The following is a 26,086-nucleotide window of genomic DNA, read 5'->3' on the forward strand; positions in this document are numbered from 1 at the left end:
CCAAAAAAATGTGGTTGAAATTCAAGCTGCACAAAAACGGGAAGTAACAGGAACTCTGGCGGCGTCATTGCGAAAGACCATTTTCTTTTCTTATGAATGCTGGATTATGATTGGCCAGAACATTTCCCTCGCTGCACGGAGTCCCTGTCACTAATAATTGCGAAAGCATTGCTGACGAAGGAGGCGTAGCTTGGCGAGGATCTTGCCAAAAGTTGCAGCGAAGTCTGGTCAGCATCACCTTGTCATTATATCTCAAGGTAAGCACAATATTAAATAAATGTAGCCATTTTAACATCTGTGCAACTTCTATATAAAACTTGGTAGACTATCCTGTGTCAATTAATGCTACGGAAATCTTACGCAAGTCTGGCTTTTGTCAAGGGCAACTTCCATTCATTGTCTTACAAATCTGCTTCCACTAAAATGACCTTTTGTCATACCGCAGGTAGTTTATATACAACTATTGATTTTGCCTATTTGTCGTTTTATCAAAGTCACTTCACTCCAACCTGCAAATTGCCGCTAATCAACTAGAAATTCAGTTCGCAGTTATTTGCAAAGAGCACGCGCATTTCGCGTGGACTTTGACACATTCGATTACTCCTCATCCAAAACGTTCATTTTGAATGGCAGTTTTTAAAATATCCAGACATTAATATGACATTTTCTAGTGCCTCAAACAAGATTTGCTTTAATACAAGTCTGTCTTTGATATTTTCCTAAGCTAAATGGAGTTTCGCGTATCCGTGTCGCCGTCGCGATTGCCAGGAGTAATGTTACATAAGGCGGGAGTCTATAAAACGTTTCTTGTTAGGCTCCAAGATATTTCGCTGCAGAACGTGAATAATAAATTCGGAAATTGTACAAAACCTGCTGATTTTTGTTTGAGTTGACGTCCAGTATGCGTTATCCAAATCACCATGTGCACACACCTGCATGTATACGATTCCATAACTAACTGGACGAGTCTCCTCTTTCCACGAAAAACTTTGATGTCAACCGCTTGCGTATCGACTCCTATGTTAGGTTCCACAAGCTACCACAGAATGTAGAAACATTACGAGGGTGATCTAAAAGTGCTGTAGATTTCAAGTTACGTAACAGCAGCATGCTGCATAGCCGATAAATAGCTCGTTCTCATAAGACGTTTTAAATTGAAAAATAAAGAACACCAGCCTAGGAACTGCAACCGTAGACCGTGCAAGAAATTTATAAACAGCTAAGGGTTTTATAGATGTATTATTTATTGCTACCATATTTTGTATCATGTAAATAGGGGCAAGTTAACTGTAATCTTTCGTTTCTGTCAATTAATTAGCCCCGCAGCTATAATTATCCTAACCTTACTTAAAGTAAATTTTGCTTGGTGTTATATCGAGCATTATCATCACGTAACATTTGTCTTTGAGAATTTTCATTGCAACAACCATTTTTCATAATTTAAGCTATAATTTTAGTATTTGGGGGGTTTGGCACATCTTTTTGCGATTTTCTTAGCAACCTTGCACTAGTTAACCAGTAACAAACAGACATTACCATGATGATATATCGTTTGGAATGAATATGAAACTTCTTTCTAATTTTCTGCCAGTTTCTTTACTTTTCCAGCTGTGACCCCTTCCTTTCAACAGCTGCATCCCTGCTGGTAAAGTTGCTATAGCGACACTCGCTGTCCCTCGGAGTACCAAAACAGGTCAAACAAGAACATCTCCCTTTTTATAATGATGATCATGATGATGACTTTTATGAGAAAAAGGTCCATCAAAATTTCCTTTTCCAGCTGCGAAACCGATGAAACTGGTCAATCCTGTGGAAACTCACATCGAGGGGCAATTCACTCTTGCAAATAGAGAACGAGATTTTGCCCTAAAACAAAAGGATTTCCGACATTTTCTGAGGATTTTCAGATAAAACAATATAATTTTTACAAAAGGTGTACGAGATTTTCTTGGAGTGATTTGCCCCTCGACTCGCATCGAGCAATGATTTTGACAGTCGTAAAAAACTTGAGTGTCTCTTACTTGAGACCCTAACGCGTGGTTCATGTGTAGGAAGCCAACGCAACTTACTTCCTGCTGGGCGAGTAAGGAAGCTCAAACCTGTCTAGAAGAAAACTTAGGTCAAAAATTGAAAGAATTCATTTAATGAAACCTGGGATTGCATGAAACTTCGTGAAAGTATGTTAAGAAACTGTTTCATAGACTTTGAGTAACCAGTCAATTCGGAAGGACAATAAATTATCCAAAGATATACTTTTGAATACCGGTGAAATGACCTTCTGGTCGCGTAGGACAGTGATCTTGTTCCAAAGGAGATTGTTTAACTTTTTCCATATGGATTGGGCTTCGGGCCAAATTGCTTGTCCCCACCTTGTTACGTCATATCATTAAATCATAATGAGATGTTTTAAGGCTCAATCAAGTTCGGATTATAACGTTGCTTTGCAATTTCCTTTCTTTAGGTTATCCACAAATTAAGCCCACGTGATACGAGGGCATTGCTATTTGTAGATGCTATTAAATTGTTGAACAAGCTGTGCGATTTTTCACAGGAAGGAAATACTTTCAATTGAAACGTCTTTGGGTGACGTTCTTTGAGCCGCTCTGCCATCAAAGAGAAAAGCATAAACCATTCTCTGCTCTTTTGCATTTTGCTACCTCCAGGTAAAGAGGAACTAATCACCTGTACCCAAAGAGGCACAACATCAAAAGTGGTACAAACCGGTTTCCCATTAGGCCACGGTCCTGCAATACGCACTGTACTAAGAAAATCGTGGTGCGCTTTTCACTAAAATTGACCATCCTAGCACCCTATATGTATGAGGTTTATAGCCGCCCAAAAGTATCAGATTTATCGGAAAAATACCCCTTCCTCGCCAAAGATAGCTTCAACTGCGCCCCTCTTGTAGCCTGTGCTCCAGTAGGGGTCTGTTGTAGCAAGTGGTGATATATTTGACCGAGGTGGTAAAAAATGTCAACTTGGCTTTTAGTACACGATCTAGGCCACTGGGTGTCGTGCTGGGTGTAACATTTCCGTATGTCACTGTACCCAGGGATGGCGCCAGAAAAGAAATGCTGGGGGGGCTGTAATATCAGAGTGCCGACAGTGAGTGTATCACCCACAAAGATGTAATATAACACCATTTCCGCTGTGGTAATTCTAGTTCAAAAAATGAAAAAAAACTGGAAAAAAAATCAAACAATGAAAATAAAAAAATCACGAAATGGAAGTTATGAAAGTGCCGACATTACAAGAAAATTTTAAAAAATTGAAGTGCCGACGGGGGGGGGGGGGGGGCTCAATGAATTTTTGGGGGAGCTCCGCCATCCCTGACTGTACCTACGGGCTTGTTTAGAGCGAGAAGTCTGCATCTGGACAATGATACCCGGATAGCATTCGACGAGAATGCCTGAAGAATTTGCTGACTAATATTTATTTCATAAAACCAAGATAATCCTCCTGCCTTTGCTTTTGTTCCGATGAAGGCAATTTTGGCAAGATGGTGTCACAAATATTGATTTGAAAATATTTGGTCAGCATGGAGCCGTTGACGACAATCACATACTTCAGAACACCTTGTTTGATGTACTGCAGGGGAGAGAGTGGCATTGCGTGATTGTGGAACAAGTTTTGTCTTTCATGTGGTCCTACAGTGGGTGTGTGTAAACAAACTAACATTTGGAGAGTTAGACCATGTTTAATCAAGTATATTGAAAACTTGCAAGCATCATTGTTTGAGAGTATGACCTCTATCAGTCATTGACGCAATGATGAAATTTTTAGAATACTATTTAGTTGGTTTGTCATAGGTTTGTCTAATGCTTGGGGCACATGAGAAAAATTACCTAGGCCAAGTCTCATTCGTGCCAAATTTCTTCCATGTGCGATTGTGAAGTCTTGACGAATTTTTTTCCTCGCTGAAAGAAAAATGTGTAACATGAATTTTTTGGCGCTTGTGTGGAGATGACTAGGCAGTTTGCTTACGATTGTAGGTGTAAGACGTAGGGTTCAATTTTTGAGTGAAAACTGAAAACTGTCTGTTCAAATCTGATTAAAATATTAATCGTGTATTGCAGGCATTTCAATGGATGACCCCCAAAAGGAGCGAACGGGCTTTGACAGTAAGAAGAGAATCACTGATCTTCTCTCGGCGCCCTGTCGCTCCTTCACAGGGACATCCACTTTTAGCAGTCTTAGGTAACAAATAGACTTTGCAAAAAGACGAAACACTAGAGCACCGTGTAAAAGTTTTTAAAATATTTTGATCTTTTAAAAATTAGGTCGGAAAGCCAATCAGTTTGCTTACGATTGGAAAGTATGTTTTTGCCGTTATGATGTTTCCACATACTCTTAATCCATGAACTTAACAATCAAATCCCCGTCAGAATGAATATTTACCGTGGATAGCCTTGTTCCCTTCGAAGAACAGTTAAATGCCGATTTTCACATACTTTCAAATGGAGCGAGTGAATTAACGATGAATGATTCGTGCTTCGATATGGGGATGGAAGGATTAGCCAGCCCGGGCATGTTTCTTGATTCTGCTTACTGGATATTGTGCAAACATTGCTGCAGCAGAATTTGATTGCCTTGGTATTTTGGAAAATGAGGCAGTGTTTGGTCAATTCATGGCCGTACTGCTTTTGTGGCACCTTCTTAAACTAACTTTGACAGCTGAACCTTTTTCGAGGGGCAATTCACTCTTGCAAATGGTGTACGAGATTTTCCCTTAAACAAAAGAATTTCTGGCGATTTTCAGATAAAACAATAGGGTTTTCACAAAAGGTGTACGAGATTTTCTTGGAGTGATTTGCCCCTCGCTATTTTTTTTTTACTTTGATCCACCCTTTTACCCTGCAGGTACATTCGCTTTATTTTTGATCTATTGTTTGTTTTTGCTATTGTTTTTATTTTCTCTTAATCTTACAGTTTTTTCTCTATGATAAAAACTTTAAATTAACCCCTACATAGAAATTATAAAGCGCTCCTGAAAACTATAGGACAGGAGTCATAGTTTGAAAGGTCTCTCTTTAGTTATTTCTTCACTTCCAATGAAAAATTATTTTCATCTGATTGGTTAAATTACTCTTTTATCGATTAAAACAAATCTTGTTATGTTTATGTTATGCTACATCTTCATAGATCTCGCTTCTTTTTGTCTGGTAAGGGTTCAAACCTATTACTTCGTAGTTCCCTCAGAAACGATCTTTCGTCTCTGGCGTCGTAAACTTCTTCGGTCTGCCAACCCTTGGTAAATTTTTTACTCGTCTTGTACAGAAAAACCTTTTACAGACCACAAAAGCTGCACTCATTGAGCAGCTCAAAGTTGATGCAATTTCACAAAATCTATTCGCGTTTTTTTACAGAAAGCAATTTGCAAGCGCTCCTCGTAACTCAAGTGCTTCATTTTTAATGCTTTTTGAGTCGTTTGGCGTGCATATATATCTTTTGTAAAAATTTCATGGAAATAGCTACCGTACTTTTTGAATGAAAAGAGTTTTTAAGAAAGCTTTCAAATTTTGTTGCATAAAATGTTTTCGAAATTTCGAAGTTTGTCCCAATATATTTTGAACGTAGATTTAGGAAAAGTTAAATTTGTTGTTTCACTTTCTTTTTAGATTGCTACATCTTCTGATGAAATTTTAAAGTTCGTCGCTGGATCAAATTCGTTCCCATAGCAATTGGGCTTTATCCCCCGCCAGGAGCCACCCAAGATGGGGGGATATAGGACATTTTTAATTTTCGCAATCCACCTAGCACTTTTAATAGGTGAGTTAAGTGAAAAGCAAAATTTTGTAACTCAAATCATGTGCATATTGATGTTTTATAATTCCTCAAAGTTTACAGGTAAGAACAGGTAAAGGATTTCTTTGGTGAACCTGCTTGGGTAAGACTGCATTTCCAAGCATTTTGTAACTTTCATGTTTTGGCCTGAGCATTTCTGCAAGTCAAGAGCTATCAACTAGAGACATTAATTTTGAGGGCATGTGTTGTTTTTTATTACATTAGGGTTTTGGTAACTGGGGATTTGAGGTTTGTATTGTACACCTTGCAATAATACCCTTTTAAATAGATTTTAACAAGAAATTTGCATTGAATACTCTAAAATTACAATCGAGGCTGTGACACAGAAACGAGGTTTGTTTTTAAAATTGTACACATTGCTTTGCCGTATGAACTTGGCAAGATGAAGGTGCGAGTTCTTTGCTTGAATCGTGTACAATTTTTGAATAAAAAATTGTACGTTTTCTTTTTGCAGTCTGGATATTAATAATTTGATTTTCTGGATGCGTGGGCAGCTAGAATTACCATGAATTCTGTATCAAACCCCCTACTTATTTAGATCCCCTTTTGGCCTTCTATATTTATTTTTTACCAAAAATTGGGGGGGGGGGGGGGGGTTCACGGCAATCGTGTCGGGTCGCCACTTGAGTTTATGGCAGAGCTTGCTCCGTGTACGCTTCTTGGAAGTCTGGAATATTCTCGCAAACGCGCTACAGTAAAATCATTCCGAACAACCTAAATGTCAGATCACAGTTTACTGTTAGATTCTTTGAAAGAAGTTTCTTGGAGTTATCAAATGAAATGAACAAGCTTGAGTTATTCAAACAGTTGATGTTTTGCAACTACTAAAATGCTCTCACCTGCCAGATGAATAGCCAAACTGTTATAAAATCCAGTGCCAGAACAATATCCATGCTGTAATAACAATTGAGTCCCCCGTTTTTGGAAGGTGAAAAATACTTTATCTAAATTTGATACTTTATCATACTTTATCTATGCTTAAGTTATGCATGCCTGAAATACCTATGGTGTTGAAGCATGGTCATCAGGGAATATGGCCAAAAGAATCAGAGAACAGTTTATATCTGCAATTAATCAACAGTTATAATGTTTGATGCTGGTGCAAGTAACTCGAACCAATACAACCCATTTTTGTGAAATTAAAAAATATATTTGATGAGTTTATTTGAGGGTGGTAAATATTTCATACACTGTGATATCTTGCTTTCAAACCTCTTCTAAAATCAACAGTGATATGATGAAAAGGATCTTGTACAAAATAAACTTTAGTATATGAGATATATATTATGGTTATGCTTATTTTTCTTTACAAAGTTCCGCCTTGACCAACCTTTGCAAAATATAGCTTGTTTTCCATGCTTATAATATAATATTAATAATATACATATTTATACAGGGTAAAAATACCTTATCAGTACTAGAAAGTACTGTTATCAACAAGGGCCCTGTTAAAATTAAATTGTAATAAAATAATGATAGTAATCTTAATACAATGTAAAAACTAGTCAAGTTAATTAGAAGAAAAAAGATTTTTTTCAAGAAATCGTTTAAACAAGAGATATTTCATATTTACAGGGAATTACTGTTCAACATAGTACTCCTTCAGGCTAGATTGAAATAGTATGATAGAGTTCAAGGAACGAATCTTCAAGGGAGGATCGTTGTAACAGCAAGGTCCTTGAAACAAAAACAATTTTCTTGCAGCTTCAATTCTCAGTAGTGGCAAACGAAGGGATGCATTTTATTTCTTGTCTTGTAGTTGTGACTTATCTCCTCCGCATATGATAAGAACGCTGGAATACTTGATTTATTTGCTGTGCTTCTTGTGTCTTCTAGTAGTTTATGAGTGACAATTTTTGTTTTAGCATTCACAAGTAGTCAAAATTGTGACTTTGAACGAGGGACATGCTCATATATCCAATCTACAAATGACACATTTGATTGGTCAAGGCAAAGAGGCTCAACAAGTTCTTCTGGAACTGGTCCATCTAGTGATCACACTTCAAGCACATCAACATTTAAAAGTATGATGCTCTCTTAAAGTTTTTTCATATATTTGATGTTGATCCTCTACAGAATGATGAAGGAAAAGGTTGGAATTCCAATCTAGAATCTATATTATAAAAAAACAGAACATGGCATGTCACCTTTAAGATGATGTCCTTAGAATGTTCAGCTCCTCTTATCTATTTCTCTGGTTTGTGGGTTTGGTAATTCAACAGTCTAACTGAAACTTCTCAATGTTTCTCCCTGTAACTATTCCATTTCTCAGTGCAGTGGAGCAAGGTCTGTTGTCCAAGACAAGGCTATCGTTGACAGGAGAAGGACTTTACAAAAATTGTCCCCCATTTCCAAGCTAGCCTATCAGTACCTGTTAGCTCGGATGTTATGTGCTTACTCAGAGAGGTTTTTTACAGTGTTCTAAAAAAGTCTTCTTGGAATTCTGTCAAGACTACTTCAATTGTATTCTGTCAAGATTATTAATGACATTTACTGTGAGAATCTGTTGGATACTTCTAGGAGAATGGGAAGGTCCATTATAGCTGTTGATATGAATTGCATATTGCTATTTTAGTCTATACAACTGGTGGAAATGCTGGGGGAGCTGCCTGTGTTTTCCCATTTCTGTACAATGGTGTAAATAGGACAAGTTGCACAAGAGCTGGATCTCTTAGATACTGGTGTGCTACGACAAATAATTATCCAAGTGACCAAAAATGGGGATATTGTGCTCCAGCAGGTACACAAATCTTTCTGCATACATAAATACATTTATATTTAAACAGGCTTGTAGAGATGAAACCTGTATTTTGACTTTCTCCAACTCCAAAAAATATCATGCTCTACCTGTTAACTGTAGTAGCAAATAGGAAAAATTAACAGACATACTTCTTTGTACATTTAAATGTAAATACTCCTTTTTTTAATAAAATGTAAGATCACAGAGTCATTTAAAGTTCATGCGAGTAGTGTATTTGTGTAAAACCTGACTCGACAGATGATCAAAGGATTTAGAAATTACAAAGATTGTGGAATAGATTAGTGCTCCTGGCAAACAGCACAACATAGCCATTCTTCATGATTTGCTTGTATGTTTTAGGATGTTACATAGCAGTAGTCTATATGTATAGAAGATAAGGTGATTCGTAGCAGTAATCATCATTTTTATGCCTAGTTGGAAGCTTTGAGGCCAAAGGTAAGGTTAATGTTATCATAATAATGTCTTTGTATTAAAGTATATCATAAATGAACATTGTCTTGCGCAGGATTGATCAGTTATATATCTATTTAAATTGCTTTTTTAGGCTGGTATATGTTTATAGAGTCATCAAGTCCAAGAATAGATGGGGACACTGCTGTGTTATTTACGCCCATCTTACCAGCTGGGAGCAAATGCCTTACATTCTTTTATCACATGTATGGACCTCATATTTCCTCCTTGTCTGTGTATGTTACAAGTGACAATTCTACTCTTGGTACTGCACTATGGGCTAAAAGTGGAACGCAAGGAAATGTCTGGCAGAATCACACCATGACAGTTAGCAGTTCGTCACCGTTCCAGGTATACTTTTTTCAGATTTTAATCAAATGTTAAAAAATTATCGAATTAACAATGGGATGTCTAAGATTCGATTAAGAAGCAGATCTGTTTACTTTTGCTTTCAGATTGCTTTCATTTGTAAAACGAGTAACAATGACAAACCATTTCATTTTTATGAAATATAACGAAATGCAAAAAATTAAAAGGGGGCAAAAACAGCTTTTGATTTCCAATGGATGCTAAACAGAAAAAGATCTATCACATTTTATTCGGTCTGTTTATTTTTTGAAACCTCTCAGGAGACTTGAAAGTTGATATGGGTCAATGCAGCGCCTGTCAGTGGGATGCCTGGGAAATGTGGAGATTTGTGATCAGTCATAGTGAAATATGATATGTAATGTGGAAACAGTCTTTTGACTGAATTTTTTCTAGTGTAGTCAGGATTAAAGCAAGCTAGTTTGTCGTTATGTAGGTTGGCTTTGAAGGCAAACGTGGAAGTGATTATCAAGGGGACATCGCCATTGATGATATTTCGTTTAAAGATGGAGCTTGTAATCCTGTCAGTTCAGGTAAGTCGTATAATGGAGCTTAGCTATTTGAAGGAAAACAATAAGTTATGTGCTGTGAAAATCATTTTAAAATTGGAGATAAGTTAGTTTATCTCGTGTCACTTGACTGTCACCCGCGTAAGGAAACCTTAAAATGACTTACTTGAAGTATGTTCAGGTTTCAATGTTTGAAAAGATCATTTTGTCAGTTGCCCTAAACTCTCCCTATTGTTAACTGAAAGTTGCCCCTCCACAATCTTCTTAACGAGCAAACATTGCTGAAAGTAATTGCCTATCGCACCGCAAATTCAACTCGTTTCAGAAAATATTATTGATAATGTTGGTTTGCTTTAATTTTAAATCGATTGGATCTCACTTGCTAAATTTATTAATGCTTCTACCTTTTAGATATGTGTACATTTGAGACAGACACTTGTGGGTATATGCATGATGCAACTGGAAGATTTAACTGGACAAGACACCAAGGACAAACTGGCAGTGTTGGTACTGGGCCCAGCTCTGACCATACAAAGGGAACAGCAGCCGGTATGTAAGGGAGACTTGCAAGTTACAATCGATTTGTTGGGGAGACGTACAAGTGATAGCGCGTGCGCGATAGTGGTTTTGAGTTGGATGTGCATGCGTTTTGACTAAAGTACTGATACTGCATTGATCCCTGTTATAGCATCCTTTCTTCTTTTGGCCCCTGTTGAGGATGATTCCAACGATTCTCTGGCCTTTAGGCATGTCACATGCTTCAAGGATGCAATGGGGGTAAATGTTTCGGCGGTTGAAGACAATATTTTCCCACCATTTTCCGAAAAATAGGCAAATTTTTCTAAACCTCCATGCAAAAGTGGGTCTTCAGCCACTGCGCCCCAGATAAGCTCGATGAATGACGATGGCGTACTATCCTCAGCGGGCCTCCAACCAAAAGTCTTCTGTACCAAGTCCATAGTACCCCATGAACAAAATTTCCACTTATATTGTCTCGTTGTATTGTCTTAAATTTCCTAAGTCTCGTTCTCCTGTTCATTTTGGATAACTTAATTTTTCTTTGCCGTAATTCTACAGGTTACTATATGTACGTGGAAGCTTCTTCCCCTCGAAAGAATGGAGACAAAGCACGAATGTACAAATCGTATACTGGTTTGGCTTCAGGAGGCAGTTGCTTAGTGTTTTGGTATCACATGTTTGGAGCTGATATTGGACGTCTTAACATTTATGTCAATAGTCAGGGCAAGAATACTTCTTGGAATATGATTGGCCAACAAGGCAACCAATGGGCTAAAGGACAGATCACAATTCCTGGAACAAGCGGAAATGTAGGTGCCATTTATTATAATACGACCATCATAGTAGCATTTTATTTGGCAAAAAAGTAAAAAGGATTGGGTTGATGAAATTCAAAAACCGTTTGTACATTTGTCGAGACCTAAAAGTGGCTTTGCAGATGTATGTAAGAAAGATTCACTGAAACATATCTCGTCATAGCAGCAGTAAAGGAACTGAAGTTACTGTTTAGTTTACAATTTGTTTATATCAATTTAAAGAATTTCACAAAAAATCTTTTATTTTATATATTTAACTTGCATTTTTTTACAGGTTGTATTTGAAGGGGTCATTGGAAACAGCTACCAAGGAGATATTGCCGTCGACGATATTTCAGTTATGAATGGCAAATGTGCTAACCCTGGTGAGGCAGAACACTTTTATTCATTTTTGAATGTTGGAAATGGCCAAGCTCCATCACTCCCCTGCTTTCGCGGTCCCGCTATTTAACAAACCTGCCCTTGAAATGATACAACAAGGCCATCGAGTATGCCCCCACCTTCGAATACCCCCCCCCGAATAAGCTTCCACCCCGAAAATCTTTTGCGAAAAAGCCCCCCGGGGTATTTAGCATGGGCGTAGTGGATGCTGAGCACTTACGGGGGTTAAGCATGGATCTTGCCCGAATATTATTGCCTCATTGAGGTAGAACTGCTCGAATGGAGCCTGAAGTGCGAAAGATTTTGTCAACGTGTTCTACGTCTATAGTGATTGAATATTGTGGTTTTTGGAAAAGAAAGAAAAATATGGAATCAAGGTCAAAGACAAAGTAATTTTGGTAGGCACTTTTCGTAGGCACTTTTGGTAGGTAGGTGATTAAGTACCGACTCATGCCATTTTAATAGTATTTTGAAGACCAATAGTTTTATATTGTTTTATTTCAAAGGGGAATGTGATTTTGAGACGAACCTTTGCACATGGTACAACACGTTGGTTGGCGACAACTTCGATTGGATTGTTGGTAGTGGAAGCACTCCAAGCTATTTTACTGGGCCTACTGCCGATCACAACGGCAACCGAACAGGTAATGAATTATATTCAATTTGATATTATCAAAGCAGCCCTCTTAAAATTTTGTGGCAATTTAGACAAGAGCAAGAATAATCATGGCAATAATGGTATTATTTATATATATATAACGGAAATATATATTTAAACAGTTTTTTGGCGGTACATAACTTGAAAATGCCTTTGAAGAAAGCAAACATTTCACAACATATAAACTAAAGGCTTTTTCGTCTGACACTCCTCAGAGCATAAAACGTAAGACCTTTCGGACCTTTATTCTGACGTTTTATGCTCTGAGGAGTGTCAGACGAAAAAGCTTTATAATGTTGTGAAATGTTGTGAAATGTTGTGAAATGTTTGCTTCTGTCAAAGCCATTTTCAAATATATATTTAATTGCCAAGGTCACTTGAAAAAGGATCCCTTTGACAAAGTTACAGATGAATTTTAATATGAAAGTTTTACTTAATTTGAAAGACAGTTTGCTGCAGCTAGAACTACAAAAGGCCTTAAGCAGATTTCAAGATCAATTTACTATTCTGATTGATTTTGTGCGTGGAGGGGCTAATGTAAATTAATTTGTTACTGTTTGATGTCGTTACTTTTTATCTTTCAGTATCTCTATTTTTGAGGGACTTTAATCCTATCGTTCTCCATGTACATACAAGTTAAATTGCTTTTGGTATTCATCTTTCCCATGTCTTTGCAGATGTTTTCAATAAATGACTGGAGTATATTGTCTGGGCCAATTTATGTAGTGAATTGAATTTAAAGCAATCGACAAGTTTTAAAGCTATATTTCAATCAAGATTTGACCAATCAGCGAGTCCGATTCCACTCACACGCTTATTGATTGGCTAATGTTGTTTGCAGATGCCTTAAGCCACTTTTATATCTTTCGATTGCCTTTAATGATTATAGCTTACTGATGATGTATATTTTGCATCCTAGCCAAGTTTCTTTTCATCGAATCGTCATCACCAAGAGTCGTTGGAGACACGGCCCATCTTGTTAGTACAGTATTCAACAGAACAGCAGGCAGTGGGCGTTGCTTTACCTTCTGGTATCACATGTATGGCACTGACATTGGAAGACTTAATATATACGTGAACACTTCATCTGGAGGCAAACAACTGAAATGGAGACTCATTGGTAACCAAGGAAACTCCTGGTTCAATGGCCAAGTTAATGTAGGCATTGCGAGTGGTCCATACAGTGTAAGTATTCTGGTTTTATTGTTTGTCAAATTTAAGCTACATAGGAGAATCTTTACAAAAAACAGAGATGCCCGTATTTTTTAAGTAAACCTCTACTCGTCATTTTGGAGTCGAATTACCACATTTTTGACTGCAACATAGACCGTGTAGTTAAAACTTCATTTCTTTTCAGGTGATTCTTGAAGGCGTCCGTGGAAATGGCTACACCGGTGATATCGCCATCGATGATTTTTCATTCAGGGATGGGGCTTGTTCCGTTGTACCCGCCGCTGCAGATCCCAGTTCTGTTATAACGACTGTTCCTCCAACTACCACGCCCACTGTCACTCCATCTACTGGTGAGTCAAAGGGTATTTACGGTTTTATTCCAGTGCCCTCTGTTACCCGGGACTCCACTGCATACACGGCTTTTGTTGAGAACATAAAGGAAGTTTGTATTAAATAAGATTTTGCCAGGTGATTGGAATCTTAGCGAGTCGGGATAACAATTTTCTATATAGGCATGAGTGATAAGCGAGTGGGCTGGCCCGGTTAAGAGAAATGATTTGAATAGAACAGCGTTACAGTCCTTATCTGTATAGTCACCTATGCAGACAAACCCATAGCTGGGTTGAAGGGGCTACATTGCTAAATGTAATTACGGGATAAAAGTGATCTTGGCAATGCGGTAAAGCGTGCCAGCCCGCTTTAATGGGCCAGCCAGTTTCATATAAAACACTCTCTGATGTGCACGCTAATTGTGTTTACTACACACCGGTACTGTAAAATATCATCAGAAAGAATCTTCATAGAAATTCGTTTGATGAGTATGGATAGCAAAAATATACTGACTTATTAAATGCGGGTAAGAATGAAGTTAAGCTGGAACTATTTACAAAAAGGGGTATGATTAAGTTAGCAACAATATCTGAAGCGTGGCAAGCATTTGCCTGTTTAAAAAACCCCAACAAGAAAGACAAGAACCGAAGATGAACGCCCTGTTGTGTTTGTAGAAGACTTCCTGTTTAAAAAGACGATAGTCTGTCCCCTGATTTTTTACTGCTGAATTTTACTCAATTTTTCGAGTTGTGGTTAAGGCCATTTCGATACTATTTGTGCCTGGCTTTGTAGGAAACACTGGTTATGACTGCAATTTCGAGTCGGGCCTTTGCTCGCCATATTGGAACCAAGACACAAATGACACTCTGAATTGGACTTTAAGACGAGGCTCAACTCCATCTGTTTCTACTGGACCATCCGTGGATCATACACTGGGCACAGGTATGTCTTTGTTTGCAATTGAGGACACCATCGAAAAGTATTAAGATTTGTGATTAATCGTCCATGTTTATCAAATATTCAATTTGTGACTTATGATCGATCATGATGATATTGATCGCGAGAAGTAGGAGAGCACGGCCTGATATCGTATTTCTCAAGCTCTATTAACTGTGATTTTTTAGCAAATGGCTACTACATATACCTTGAGGTGTCAAATGTCAGGCCAAACAACTTTGCCAGACTGATTAGTGGACAAATACCAGCCACGAGTGCCTCCAATGGGAAGTGCCTTAGGTTTTGGTACCACATGTATGGAGCCCACGTGAACAGATTGAATGTATACGTCAAGGTTGGATCACATTTGGGAACGCCTGTATGGACTAAAAATGGCACACATGGAGATCAATGGAATTTGGCAGCAGTAACTGTTCGCTCACCCTACTTTTTCAAGGTAACATTTTGTTTTGTGAAGTTACCAACGTTTTAAGGCTTTAAATGTGTAGATAGAGAACCGAGCGTACTGACTGCTTTGTCTGGACCAGGGTTTTCGTAAAGGGGGTCCGGGCTATCCAATAAAGGTTATCTCAGGTCCTTTTAAGTGTCTGCTGAAGATGAAATTCTCCGTTTACGATAATCTGCACCCCTTTGGAGCCGTTTCACCCGAGATTCTCTTATGGATCGTTATATTTCTATAGATCTAAAGATTTCTTATGCTTCTCTTCAGTTGTTCGAACATTTATTGTACATCCTTACCATTGACCACTTACCATTTTTTCGACCATTATTAGAAACGACATTAATTGTATACCAGTAGGTGAAATTACAATGCCAATCAAAACCTTTGCCAAGTCTGCAAAGAAATCAGTGAAAGACTCAAGTCAAGTATTGTAGTGCTAGCAGGAAGAAAACTTAGGATGCATTTTGATTTGTTTTTATGACTGAATTTTACTACTATAGTCTACGAAAATCATTATGGGCGCCTCAGCTTTTCATGCTTCGTGAGCAGATAGAGATAAAATTTTATTTTTTAACTGGATGAAGCCTTGAAAAGTTCTATCACATGTGATACTGAATTATTCTAATCCCCAGGTTATCTTCGAAGCACTTGCTGGATCAAGTTACCAAGGAGACATTGCACTGGACGATATTTCGCTGAAGGACGGTCCTTGCCCTCAAGTATCCTGTACGATTTTCATTTCCACTACGCTTTGATAAAACATATATGCGTAATTTTTGTAGCTGGAAATCCTTTTTCTGTGAATATAATACCATCTTGATAATAATAATGCACCTCTGAATGCTTCAAAAGTCTTTCTCTAGGTTTTCTAACTCCAAATGATTTTATGCAGCTTCAAAATTCTTTTGTAATTGAAGGCATTTCATCCAAAGTACATAAAACCATACCTTGATCAAACAGAGCCCAATGTTGTTTCGGGCTTACTCAGTTTAAAGGCAGGTTTTCACTTGATTGGGTCTGGTCGCGCGACTGCGTTGGCGCACTTGTGAGAATGCTCAATATGCAGTGCTTCGCTTGAACTATTGAGTGACTGGTCGAGTTCGCCCATTTATGTTTCGTCAATTTGTTTTCACCAAGCGTTCATGAACAGTGGACACCCGGTATTTATAGTATACCCAGTAAACCCTTTAGATTCTGACCATAGTCATTGTAATGTCTGACTCTCAATTGACAGCTTTTATTTCAATTACAGCAACATGCACTTTTGAGGATGGCTCCATATGCGGATATACACATGAAGAAACCAGTGCGGTTAAGTTCAAGTGGGCGCGCGGGAGTGGGCAGACGTCCTCAGTTGGAACAGGTCCCGGTTTTGATCATACCTTAGGAACATCGTCAGGTACTCGTATTTGCATTTTACTTCCTTTTGTAGAGGTTCTTGGAAAAATTCAATTCGATATGTCTAGTGTAAAATCGAATACCTGATAGCAATGTGTAGGTAACTGTATAGGTTGTTTTCTAGTCATTGCGTCAAAGGTTAGTTTAATCAATACAGTAGATTTAACAATCTATGGTAACGAAATTTTGTGAAATGACGTAAGTATTCCTTTATTTGGTAGGTTTTTACATGTATACTGAGGCTTCATCGCCACGACAGCGGGGTGACAAAGCTCGTCTCATTTCCCCAACAAGTCCACAGACAACAGGATCTTGCCTTCAGTTCTGGTACCATATGTACGGCAGTGACATTGGAACACTGAACGTTTTCGTCCGAACTGGGAACACCCTACCTAGCAGACCATTGTGGTCAGAGTACGGCGATAAAGGAAATGCCTGGAAAGTGGCAAGGAAAACTATTGCATCGACCCAACCATACGAGGTAGGCTGTTTGTGGGTTTATTTCAAGTAGCTAACGTTAAGTAACAGAAAGCTATGCTTGTGCAGTCCTGTCCCAACACCCATAAAAGGTGCTAATAACGGGTCTATTATTCTTTATGGAAAGGTATTTTTAGGACTAGCTCATTTATCAAAGCCTATGTTTTCTCGATAAAAAGTCAATCTAGTTGCGTTTCAGTAAATGAACCTTTTTCGTGAAGCCGGTATAAATAAAGATGATCTAAAATGGATTATAGGATATAAAGGAACTAGAAATGGTACGAATTTTAAAATGTAAAAGCAACAGTGTTGATGAAACTTTGTTGCACAAAGCGGGATGGTTTTTCTCCATTTTCGACCCCTGTAAGACTTCGCAATAATTTGCGTCTCTTAATAATTTTTTTCAATTTTAGGTCGTTTTTGAAGGTATTATTGGAAATGGTTACCAAGGTGATATCGCTGTTGATGATGTCAAGCTCACGGCAGGAGCCTGCCCTTCTCCGGGTAAGGACCGTTAACCCAAATATATAATGACCCGAAATGCTTTTTATTTTGACTGGAGCTAAAGATCAATCACCTACTGTTTCATGCTGTAATCGTACCAAGAAAGTCATTCAGAGATACTCTGCATGCCAAATTCTAGACACCAATTCCTACAGCCCCACCCTCGCATGAATTTACGCACATAACCCCCAATTTTTTCAAGATGCAACTCCTCTTTATATTTAAAAATTATTGTATATCAAAAAGTATCAAAATTATCCGACTCGATTTGAAAGTTGCGTTCAAAGCTATATTGATAGAGGTTACAAATTTATATTGAGGAAAATTTCGTAATTAAAGCTTGAAATTCCTTTTTGAAAACTCCACAGCCTTTTTTGAGTATTGAAATATAAAGATATGGTTTATTGAAAGGATTAAATGCGAATCTCTGTCCGAATATAGACAGTTAGCTTTTAAAATGTAGCCGGTAGACAAATAGTATTTGTCCCAGCGACCTTGATGTAAAGGCCCCCATCTCCGATTATTGGAGAATCTTATCCAATTTCATGCTGTTTGCAAATATATTCGAATTTTTTACAACGTTCTCTTTATACCGGTACATTACGACTTAATTTACAGGATCATGTACATTTGAGAATGGAAACCTCTGCACGTATTCTAATGCGAATAGTGACAATTTTGATTGGATCACAAGAAAAGGAAGAACCGGGTCTTCTGGTACCGGTCCAGCAGTAGATCACACAACCGGAACCTCAAATGGTAGGTAAACAGGAATGCCCGAAAAATATCTAATATTTTTGTTAGGTAGAAAGATAGAAATACCCTTGTTGTTTTCTTTTTAAGGTAATTTTTGCCAAATACATCTAGTTATTTGGCAAACTAATTGAAAAGAAAGCAAATATAGATCTGAAACATTTAAATAACATTGCCAAGAAAAGTAAGGATTTCATGTTTACCTGTGTCCGTTTAAAGTAGGGATTTATTTTTGCATTTATGATTCTAGCCATTTTCTTCCCTTTCAGTTGCCAGTTTGATAACCGTTCCCCTTTCCTAAGATTGCCTAGTTTATTAATGATGATTCTACAAAGAATATCGTGAAAGAAATATTCATAAAATACTTAAGATATCTAGATTAATAATAGATATTATTTAATATTTCTGTTAATTGGTCTATGTACATTGTACAACGCTGAATAGATTTCCTAACGATATTTATTGCTGCAATCCTTTGTGAACGTTTGCCTAAGATAAATCACTTTTTGGCCTACGGACAGTATTTTATCGACTTGTTCACGATCTACATTTCCTGTCATATTTCCTCCTTACACCACCTTGTAGGCACCTATCTGTACATTGAGGCCTCATCGCCACGCCAGCCCGGGCACAAGGCGCGTCTGGTGAGCGAACAGTTTAACAACTTAGCCACAACAACACGTTGCCTTACTTTCTGGTACCACATGTACGGTGCCGACATTGGTAAACTGAACGTAATCTATAAAGTTCCAACTGGAGCAAACACAGAGACACTTATCTGGAACTTGACGGGGCAGCAGCAGACAAGCGAAACTGAAGCCTGGAGGTATGCCAGTGTGCCAGTTGCCAGCAACACGGATCACACGGTAAGGCTTTTTTAAGACCTGGTCAAACGAATCAAGCATCTGTAAAACATTATCCAACAATGCTTCTCAAATATAGATGTTTATAAATGTTTGCTACTTGTTTAGTATCTTACATATAGAAATTTTTCCTGTTTTGGTAACCACTTGATCTGTATTTTATAAGTAAAAAGCACATTTTCTCCAAATTGCTTAAGAACCCATCTCCAAGAAAATGTTGATAAGCAATTCGTAGACTTCTGTGCTAAAAGCGCCTTTTTCTCGTTAGATTGTCTTTGAAGGGATAGTCGGTAGCAGTTATATGGGTGATATTGCCATTGATGACATCCAAATCACAACACAGAGGTGCACCATACAGCCACCGAATGCTAACCCCAACGGACCAGCCACCCCAGGACCAAGCACTGCATTCCCAAACACGATTCCTACTACAATACGTATGTAAATTACCACGCTTTTTATATTTTCCTCGCTTTGATATGACTGTGATTGTCAGCAGTGCTATGAAGATTTTCTATAGTTCTTCTAGTCCAACTATTGCAACTAGGATGCCATTGCGATATTCTTGTATACAAAGTAGATTGAGATGATTAATTCTAATCTTTGCTAACCAATGCGACTAGAGAAGGCAAGGCTCCAGCCACAGGCTAATCTACAATCTGAATTTTAATACATAGTAAGATAACCAGAGACATTTTTATGAAAACATTAGTTTTTCCTCGAAACCCCAAAATAATAGAACAGATAGTAATCAAGCAAGGTAGCAAGATATAAATTTTCACCGATCTTGTTCATTTTCTATAGCAACTGGTCCTTTCAACTGCAATTTTGAAACCGGCCTTTGCCAGTACGTAGAAGACAGTACCAGTCATTTCAACTGGACACGCGTGCAAGGTTACACACACTCAGCTGGAACCGGACCCAGTTTTGATCATACCCGCGGAAAAGGTGCGGTTGGACCTCGGGGACCAGGGTCTCTCGTGCAGGTGGGTGGTAAGTGTCTGCATGTTCTGAATGGAGCATGGACGAAACCAGCAAATGATCAACCGCTTGTCACATATGATGGGTGTGGTCAACAAAGATTGGAGTTTTTGTTGACTCCTACTGGATTGTTGAAGCACACGCTGTATGGGCAGTGTGTGAGGCCAAAGGGAGGTGCTGTGGCAGATGGAACCGAGGTAAGTCTTATGATTCTGAGTTATGTCTTCAGTTTCACATTCGAAATATTTTTCGTAAAAGTCCGTTTCAAGAGGCTATTCAAGTTTGATGCCCATGTTTGTTTTGAGCTAAGACGTCTTTTGGTTGGGTGGATTTGTTAATACAGGTGTACGGTGAATTTGAAACTGCCATTCAGCAGTCTAAAGAAACTTTTGCTACCGTTAGTTTAGTGAAATAAATTCAAGTCCTTTCCAGGAGAGTTATCAACGTCTTCTTTGTTGACAGATCGGTATCAGCGACTCCTGTGGAGCAGATACCTGGCGTATAACCGCACAAGGGTCTTTGCAGCACATTCAGAGTGGGAAATGTGTAATGGCGAAGGGAGGCTACTCGAATCCTCCTAACAACAACAAGCTGGTTCTTACGACGTTTTGTGGGCAATTCAGACAGAAATTTTCATGGCTTCCAAGTACGTTTTTCGTCATCATTTGTATCTATTCACTTTCAGTTCTTAGGCAGGTGGTACTTTAGATAACTCAATATGAAAAATTTAAGTATTTTAAATGTTGGGGGAGTTTTTGAGAACTTTTTTCGCAGTCATTTGAAGCTCAAATAGAACTCCTTTTTTAAATCATCTTATGACAGACGTCTATATACGTAATTATTGTCGTTTCAAAACTGTTTCTAATCTGCTAATGCCCCATACTACAGCACTGGGTTGGTACGCCTTCATTGAGTCTTCAGCACCAAGACAACCAAATGACACCGCAAGGTTGATGTCTTCAAATCTAATCACAACTAAGGGACAATGCTTGAACTTTTGGTACCACATGTATGGAGCTCATGTCAATCAACTGAATGTGTACCTTGAAACAAATACTGCGAATCTGTCACGACCGGTCTGGTCCAAGTTTGGAACACATGGTGATGTTTGGAAGGCAGCTCATGTTTCAATGAATCAAAACCCACCATTCAAGGTTGGTTTATCCTAGCTAGAATTCTTACCACAAGTATTTAGAGTTTTCTGAATGCTGAATACCGTATTTTTCAAAATATACAACTTTATTATTTTGTAAATTTTTGGAACTTTGAAGCTACTTCTGATACGAAACAATGCCCTAACCATCGCTTTAAAGGTTTTTTTCTACTAAGTTACATACAATTGTGAGTTGCATGATACAGAAGGATTCAGTGCCGTATATTTGCTGCAAATTTTTTATTGATCTATAACAAATTATATTTATATTATAAATTTTTATGTTCAGAGTTCATGACCATGTTTTCCTGTGTTTGTTAACCTTGAATTTGTTTGAAGTTGATTTTGGCACAATTAATGTTTTTTAGATCGTGTTTGAAGCTGTACGTGGTAATGGCTACCAAGGAGATATTGCAATAGATGACGTCTCAGTCACTCCAACCTGCCCCGCACCACGTGAGTTCTATTCCTCGAGGCCATTAGATTCTATTGAAGTGTAGATTCTTCTATTAAGGTTCCACTTCAGTTTTGTATTAAGTGAAGCTACTTCTGTTGAGATTTCACGTGAGTTGTAAGAAACCACGTGAATCTATAAAGAATGAAGACTCATGTTCATTTGTATATATATGTACGAATAACGTTACAGAACGTTTAGCAGAAAGGATGGAAAAGGAAATTTAGGAGAAAGATCAAGGGCAGAGTAGGCTAAGAAATAGTGTGAAATGTGAGAGAATATAGAGAAAGGTAGGAAGGGACAAGGTTGAAAGGGACAAGATCGAAAAATGAAAAAGGTAAAGGGATAGGTTAGGGGAATGTTGGTTTGAATAAATGACAGGACTACGATCACCTCACATATCAAACAAATAGATTCTAGGTTACCATCTGAAAATTTCACTGAAATAAACATGAAAGTGTTTAGATGTTTCACGTATTCTTTTCACTGTCTACTACACACAGATTTCAGTTATTTTTTCATTGGTGAAATGCAATTATCCAAAAGGCCCTCGTCTGCCTGCCTTGTTCCAAAACCTTGATTTATTCTGAAAATTTGTCATTAGATTAAGCCTTTCGTCAATGAATGTCCTGCAATATTTGCCTGGCGTTTGTTAGAAAGAACAGTTTAATTATAAAAAATTGAAGCAGTATATATCTGTCTGAGCTCGGTGATTTCGACTACTGTGGAACCTTTGTGGCTCTGTGAAGTTCCTTCTTGCGAAGTTGTTTTTTCGTAAACAAAATGATTTTGTATTTCAGTGGAATGCACATTTGAGGAAACGAACCCACCTTTGTGCGGATGGATGAATGTAAGAGGCAGAGATCGTATTGATTGGAGCCGAGCGACAGGCAGAACTGCCAGCAGTGGTACTGGGCCAGCTAGCGATCACACTTATGGAAATGATAAAGGTATTGCCTTTACTGACTGTTTGGGAAGGACAGCGGCGCAAATCAAATAACACTACTTCGGCGTTTTTCGAAGCGTTTCTTCTGCCCGAGCTTTCAGCGATAGTTCATGAAAATGCCTCGTAATTAATCAGAAAATATCTTGACTACAAAAACTATAATACTGGTGGTTGTGGAAGAATTGGTCCATACTTTATCTTTGCTGTTTATTGTGTAACTTCAACGGGATGTTATTAGTACTTTTGGCTTGTGAGGCTTGAAAGTTAATAATCTTGTGCTGTGGCCCAGGTGATTTTCTGAAAATAAGCATAATTGTGTGATACCCACGGCACAGTTAAATGGGCACCAATATTAATTGATGGAAATTCAAATTTTCCTTTCAGGATACTATATGTTCATAGAAACTTCTGGTTGGATTCCCACTGGAGCTAATGCGTATCTGATGAGTCCTCAATACGATCCTGCCTCCAGAACCGGGGGTAAATGCCTTCAGTTCTGGTATCACATGTATGGGAACTCGATTGGTACGCTGAATGTGTATCTCAAAACTGGGTCTTCGTATCCAGGCAGTTCTATGTGGACTAGACGTCGTAACCAGGGTAATCAATGGCTCATTGGTCAAGTCTCAATTACAACAACGAGTTCATTTAATGTAAGTTCATTTGCCAATAACGTTTTCATATATATTATAAATTTATATATATATATGATTTTCTGTTTTTTATTGATTTTTTATGTTTTTGGTTTTATGCTCCCGTAGGCTTTCTATTTGGTTTTATGCTTGCGTTTTTTATGGAGCTAGTGTCATTTTATTTTAGCTTTCTTTCCGTGCTCTTTATCCAAGGAAAGTTCATCTCTTCACCATGTCTCCTCTAGATTTAGCCAATTTGCATTGGAGTAAGGTAACTTCAACTTTTCTTCTTAGATCATTTTTGAGGGTGTGCGTGGCACAAGCTATACAGGCGATATCGCCATTGATGACATCAAAATGCTTGACGGAGCTTGCAACCAACCTGGTACGTGTAACTGTATCATTTCGTAGATCATTTTGTCTTAGATTTTGTTTTGTTTATCTAAAACCTGACAGTGGAACTTGCTCAATTTGCAGATGAGATGCAAGCATAATGTTTGATTCGTGCATATAAGTGAATTGGTCAGCATTTGATTGTCCTTTGAATAGCTCAAGATTTGAAAGGAGTATAAATGCGACATAAACCGATAAATTCGGACAATTTATGGTTTTTCTTGGTAGCGGGTCTCGATTGCTAATTTGAATTTTTGATGCTATACCCAAATTTCTGTTTGCATTAAAACGGTGCCGAGGATGGCTGAACTCTCTTTAAAAAATTGTCAAAAGGGCACGATCCATTAGGTACTTAGTAGTTAATAAACGTTGGAATTGAAAAATGCCATTCTTGAATTAGCGTAGATTTAACAAGTATATTCTATGCATCTTAAAGGCATCAACAGCAACTGATTTTTTAGAAGTAAAATAAATGGCAGCGAGGTGCTAATCAATCAGGAAGTGATACTTTAGGAAATGATAAAGTGCCGAATTGTATCTTGAAGCTGTATTAATTTTCTTTGTTTTCGTCTTTACTGTTGTGCTATAATGGGAGAGATTTGCAGTAAGCCTTGGACAGAATGCCTCTTTGGACGTAAACACCAGGATTTTTTTGAGATGTATGTAGTGAGAGAAAATTTACCTAGGCAGCCATTTTACGACATTCGATACCTTAATAGAATTCGCAAGTTGTAGGATCATCTTCTTAATTTTTTTATTAAGTGAAATTTTGAAATTTTTTGTAGCCTCCTGTGATTTTGAGAACGACCGCTGCACGTGGACCAACACTGCCCAAGAGGACGATTTTGATTGGATAATAAGCAAAGGATCAACTCCCTCTGGGACTACTGGGCCGTCAGCTGATCACACTAAAAGGAATGGCGATGGTAGGACTTTCAGTTATTTTTTACTGATAAGAAATTTTTTGTATTAAATAGCTTAGGTAGGTAGTAAATCCTGTACAGTTGAACCACTATTAAGGATCACCTTCAAGTAGCGTTTAATGACGATTTTTATTATTATCAATTTATTTACAGTAGGCTGTTGAAATGTACAATTGGTGCACTACACTAAATTTTTAGTGTTTCATATTGCACCCTCTCCTCCTCCGAACAATGTTTTTTAATGCAGATTTGAGAGGTTCGGTGTGTTCCAATGGATTTCTTTAAATATAGCTATGATTTAACTTTACAACCAACACAGTTCTTGGAAAAAGGGGGTTAGGTTTCGGCGTTCTTTAATGGAAACAGTATTTTTTTTAAAAACACTTAAGCAGCTGGATGTTCCAAAGACTCTTGGCTTTTTAGAGCTAATCAAGGCCTACTACAAAGCCAAAGTTTACAATGTATATGCCAGGTAGAATTGATATACAAATATCCAATCCAATCCAATAATATACACAACAGAAATCATCTCGGTAAATTTCTTTTTTAGGTTTGTACAGCTTTTTCGATTTTCCGAAGCCCAATTTAAATTTTATTCTGCTTCATATGGTTATTTTCGTTGGCTATAGTTTTGTGATCATTTTGATGCAGTCTCCTAAACACGCTTATTAAAATGCAAGATAAAAATAAAACTCCAGCCCGATAATTCTTACTAAGTTTCTTTACGAAATGTCTAAAGCTTTACGTTTCAGTAAGTATCTGTTGCATTTTTAGGAACATATGCATATATTGAATCATCGGCACCTCGAAAGCAAGGAGACAAGGCACGCTTTATAAGCGAGAGATTCCCGCGCACAACCGCGAATCGTTGCTTGAGGTTTTGGTACCACATGTTCGGCGCAAGCATTGGAACTTTGAATGTTTTAATGAAATACAAGGCTGGTAATCTGACAACCTCGGAGAAAGTGATTTGGTCATTGTCAGGAAATAAGCAACAAACCTGGAGGTACGGTGCTGTTCCAATCCAAAGCACCCAAGATTTCCAGGTAACCTGTAATTTCAACTCTCTTCCTGCAGATTTTTTTCCCTTTTTTGTTGGGCTTTTTTGTTGGGCTTTTTTGTTGGGCTTTTTTGTTGGGCTAATCGGTATCTCATGTTTTAACAGGCGTTTTTGTTTAATGAAACAAGTTATGAAATTTGAATGTGAAATTTATTTATGTATTTCTAGCGCCCCAGCCCTATCCATGCAATGACATGATTCCCCCCCCCCCCCCCCCCCAATTTCAATTGTTTCGGCGTTGATGAATTGTTGGAGAAATAAAGGTATTTTGTTATTTACAATGAAAAGTTTTATCAGAAATTTTCAGATCTTTTGAATTGGACGGGGATTAATTGAACCGTTCTGCATATCTTGAATAAATAAATTATGTAATGATCATATAC

The 26,086-nt window shown here is 37.9% G+C and overlaps 1 protein-coding gene across 2 annotated transcripts in view; it reads left to right on the top strand.

Annotated features, from left to right (window-relative positions):
• Positions 1-104: 104 nt before the first annotated feature.
• LOC135680872 (MAM and LDL-receptor class A domain-containing protein 1) overlaps positions 105-26,086 on the top strand; it is an 80,203-nt gene continuing 54,221 nt past the window's right edge. For both annotated transcript variants that reach the window (XM_065195080.2, XM_065195081.2), the window contains exons 1-30: positions 105-257; positions 5,619-5,769; positions 7,671-7,829; positions 8,381-8,545; positions 9,111-9,367; positions 9,819-9,915; positions 10,303-10,440; positions 10,969-11,219; positions 11,500-11,590; positions 12,113-12,250; positions 13,184-13,449; positions 13,622-13,787; positions 14,560-14,709; positions 14,892-15,160; positions 15,799-15,892; positions 16,419-16,565; positions 16,786-17,045; positions 17,455-17,545; positions 18,164-18,304; positions 18,884-19,164; positions 19,430-19,598; positions 19,966-20,339; positions 20,605-20,788; positions 21,031-21,296; positions 21,664-21,751; positions 22,550-22,699; positions 23,080-23,348; positions 23,622-23,712; positions 24,506-24,646; positions 25,418-25,689. In XM_065195080.2, coding sequence (XP_065051152.2) covers positions 5,715-5,769; positions 7,671-7,829; positions 8,381-8,545; positions 9,111-9,367; positions 9,819-9,915; positions 10,303-10,440; positions 10,969-11,219; positions 11,500-11,590; positions 12,113-12,250; positions 13,184-13,449; positions 13,622-13,787; positions 14,560-14,709; positions 14,892-15,160; positions 15,799-15,892; positions 16,419-16,565; positions 16,786-17,045; positions 17,455-17,545; positions 18,164-18,304; positions 18,884-19,164; positions 19,430-19,598; positions 19,966-20,339; positions 20,605-20,788; positions 21,031-21,296; positions 21,664-21,751; positions 22,550-22,699; positions 23,080-23,348; positions 23,622-23,712; positions 24,506-24,646; positions 25,418-25,689 — 5,220 coding nt within the window. In that variant the 5' untranslated portion in view covers positions 105-257; positions 5,619-5,714. The remainder of the gene's footprint in view (positions 258-5,618; positions 5,770-7,670; positions 7,830-8,380; positions 8,546-9,110; positions 9,368-9,818; positions 9,916-10,302; positions 10,441-10,968; positions 11,220-11,499; positions 11,591-12,112; positions 12,251-13,183; positions 13,450-13,621; positions 13,788-14,559; positions 14,710-14,891; positions 15,161-15,798; positions 15,893-16,418; positions 16,566-16,785; positions 17,046-17,454; positions 17,546-18,163; positions 18,305-18,883; positions 19,165-19,429; positions 19,599-19,965; positions 20,340-20,604; positions 20,789-21,030; positions 21,297-21,663; positions 21,752-22,549; positions 22,700-23,079; positions 23,349-23,621; positions 23,713-24,505; positions 24,647-25,417; positions 25,690-26,086) is intronic.

The sequence above is a fragment of the Rhopilema esculentum genome, chromosome 18, assembly GCF_057945365.1.
Source record: "Rhopilema esculentum isolate cy_ngs chromosome 18, ASM5794536v1, whole genome shotgun sequence".
In the NCBI taxonomy this organism is placed as follows: Eukaryota; Metazoa; Cnidaria; class Scyphozoa; order Rhizostomeae; family Rhizostomatidae; genus Rhopilema; species Rhopilema esculentum.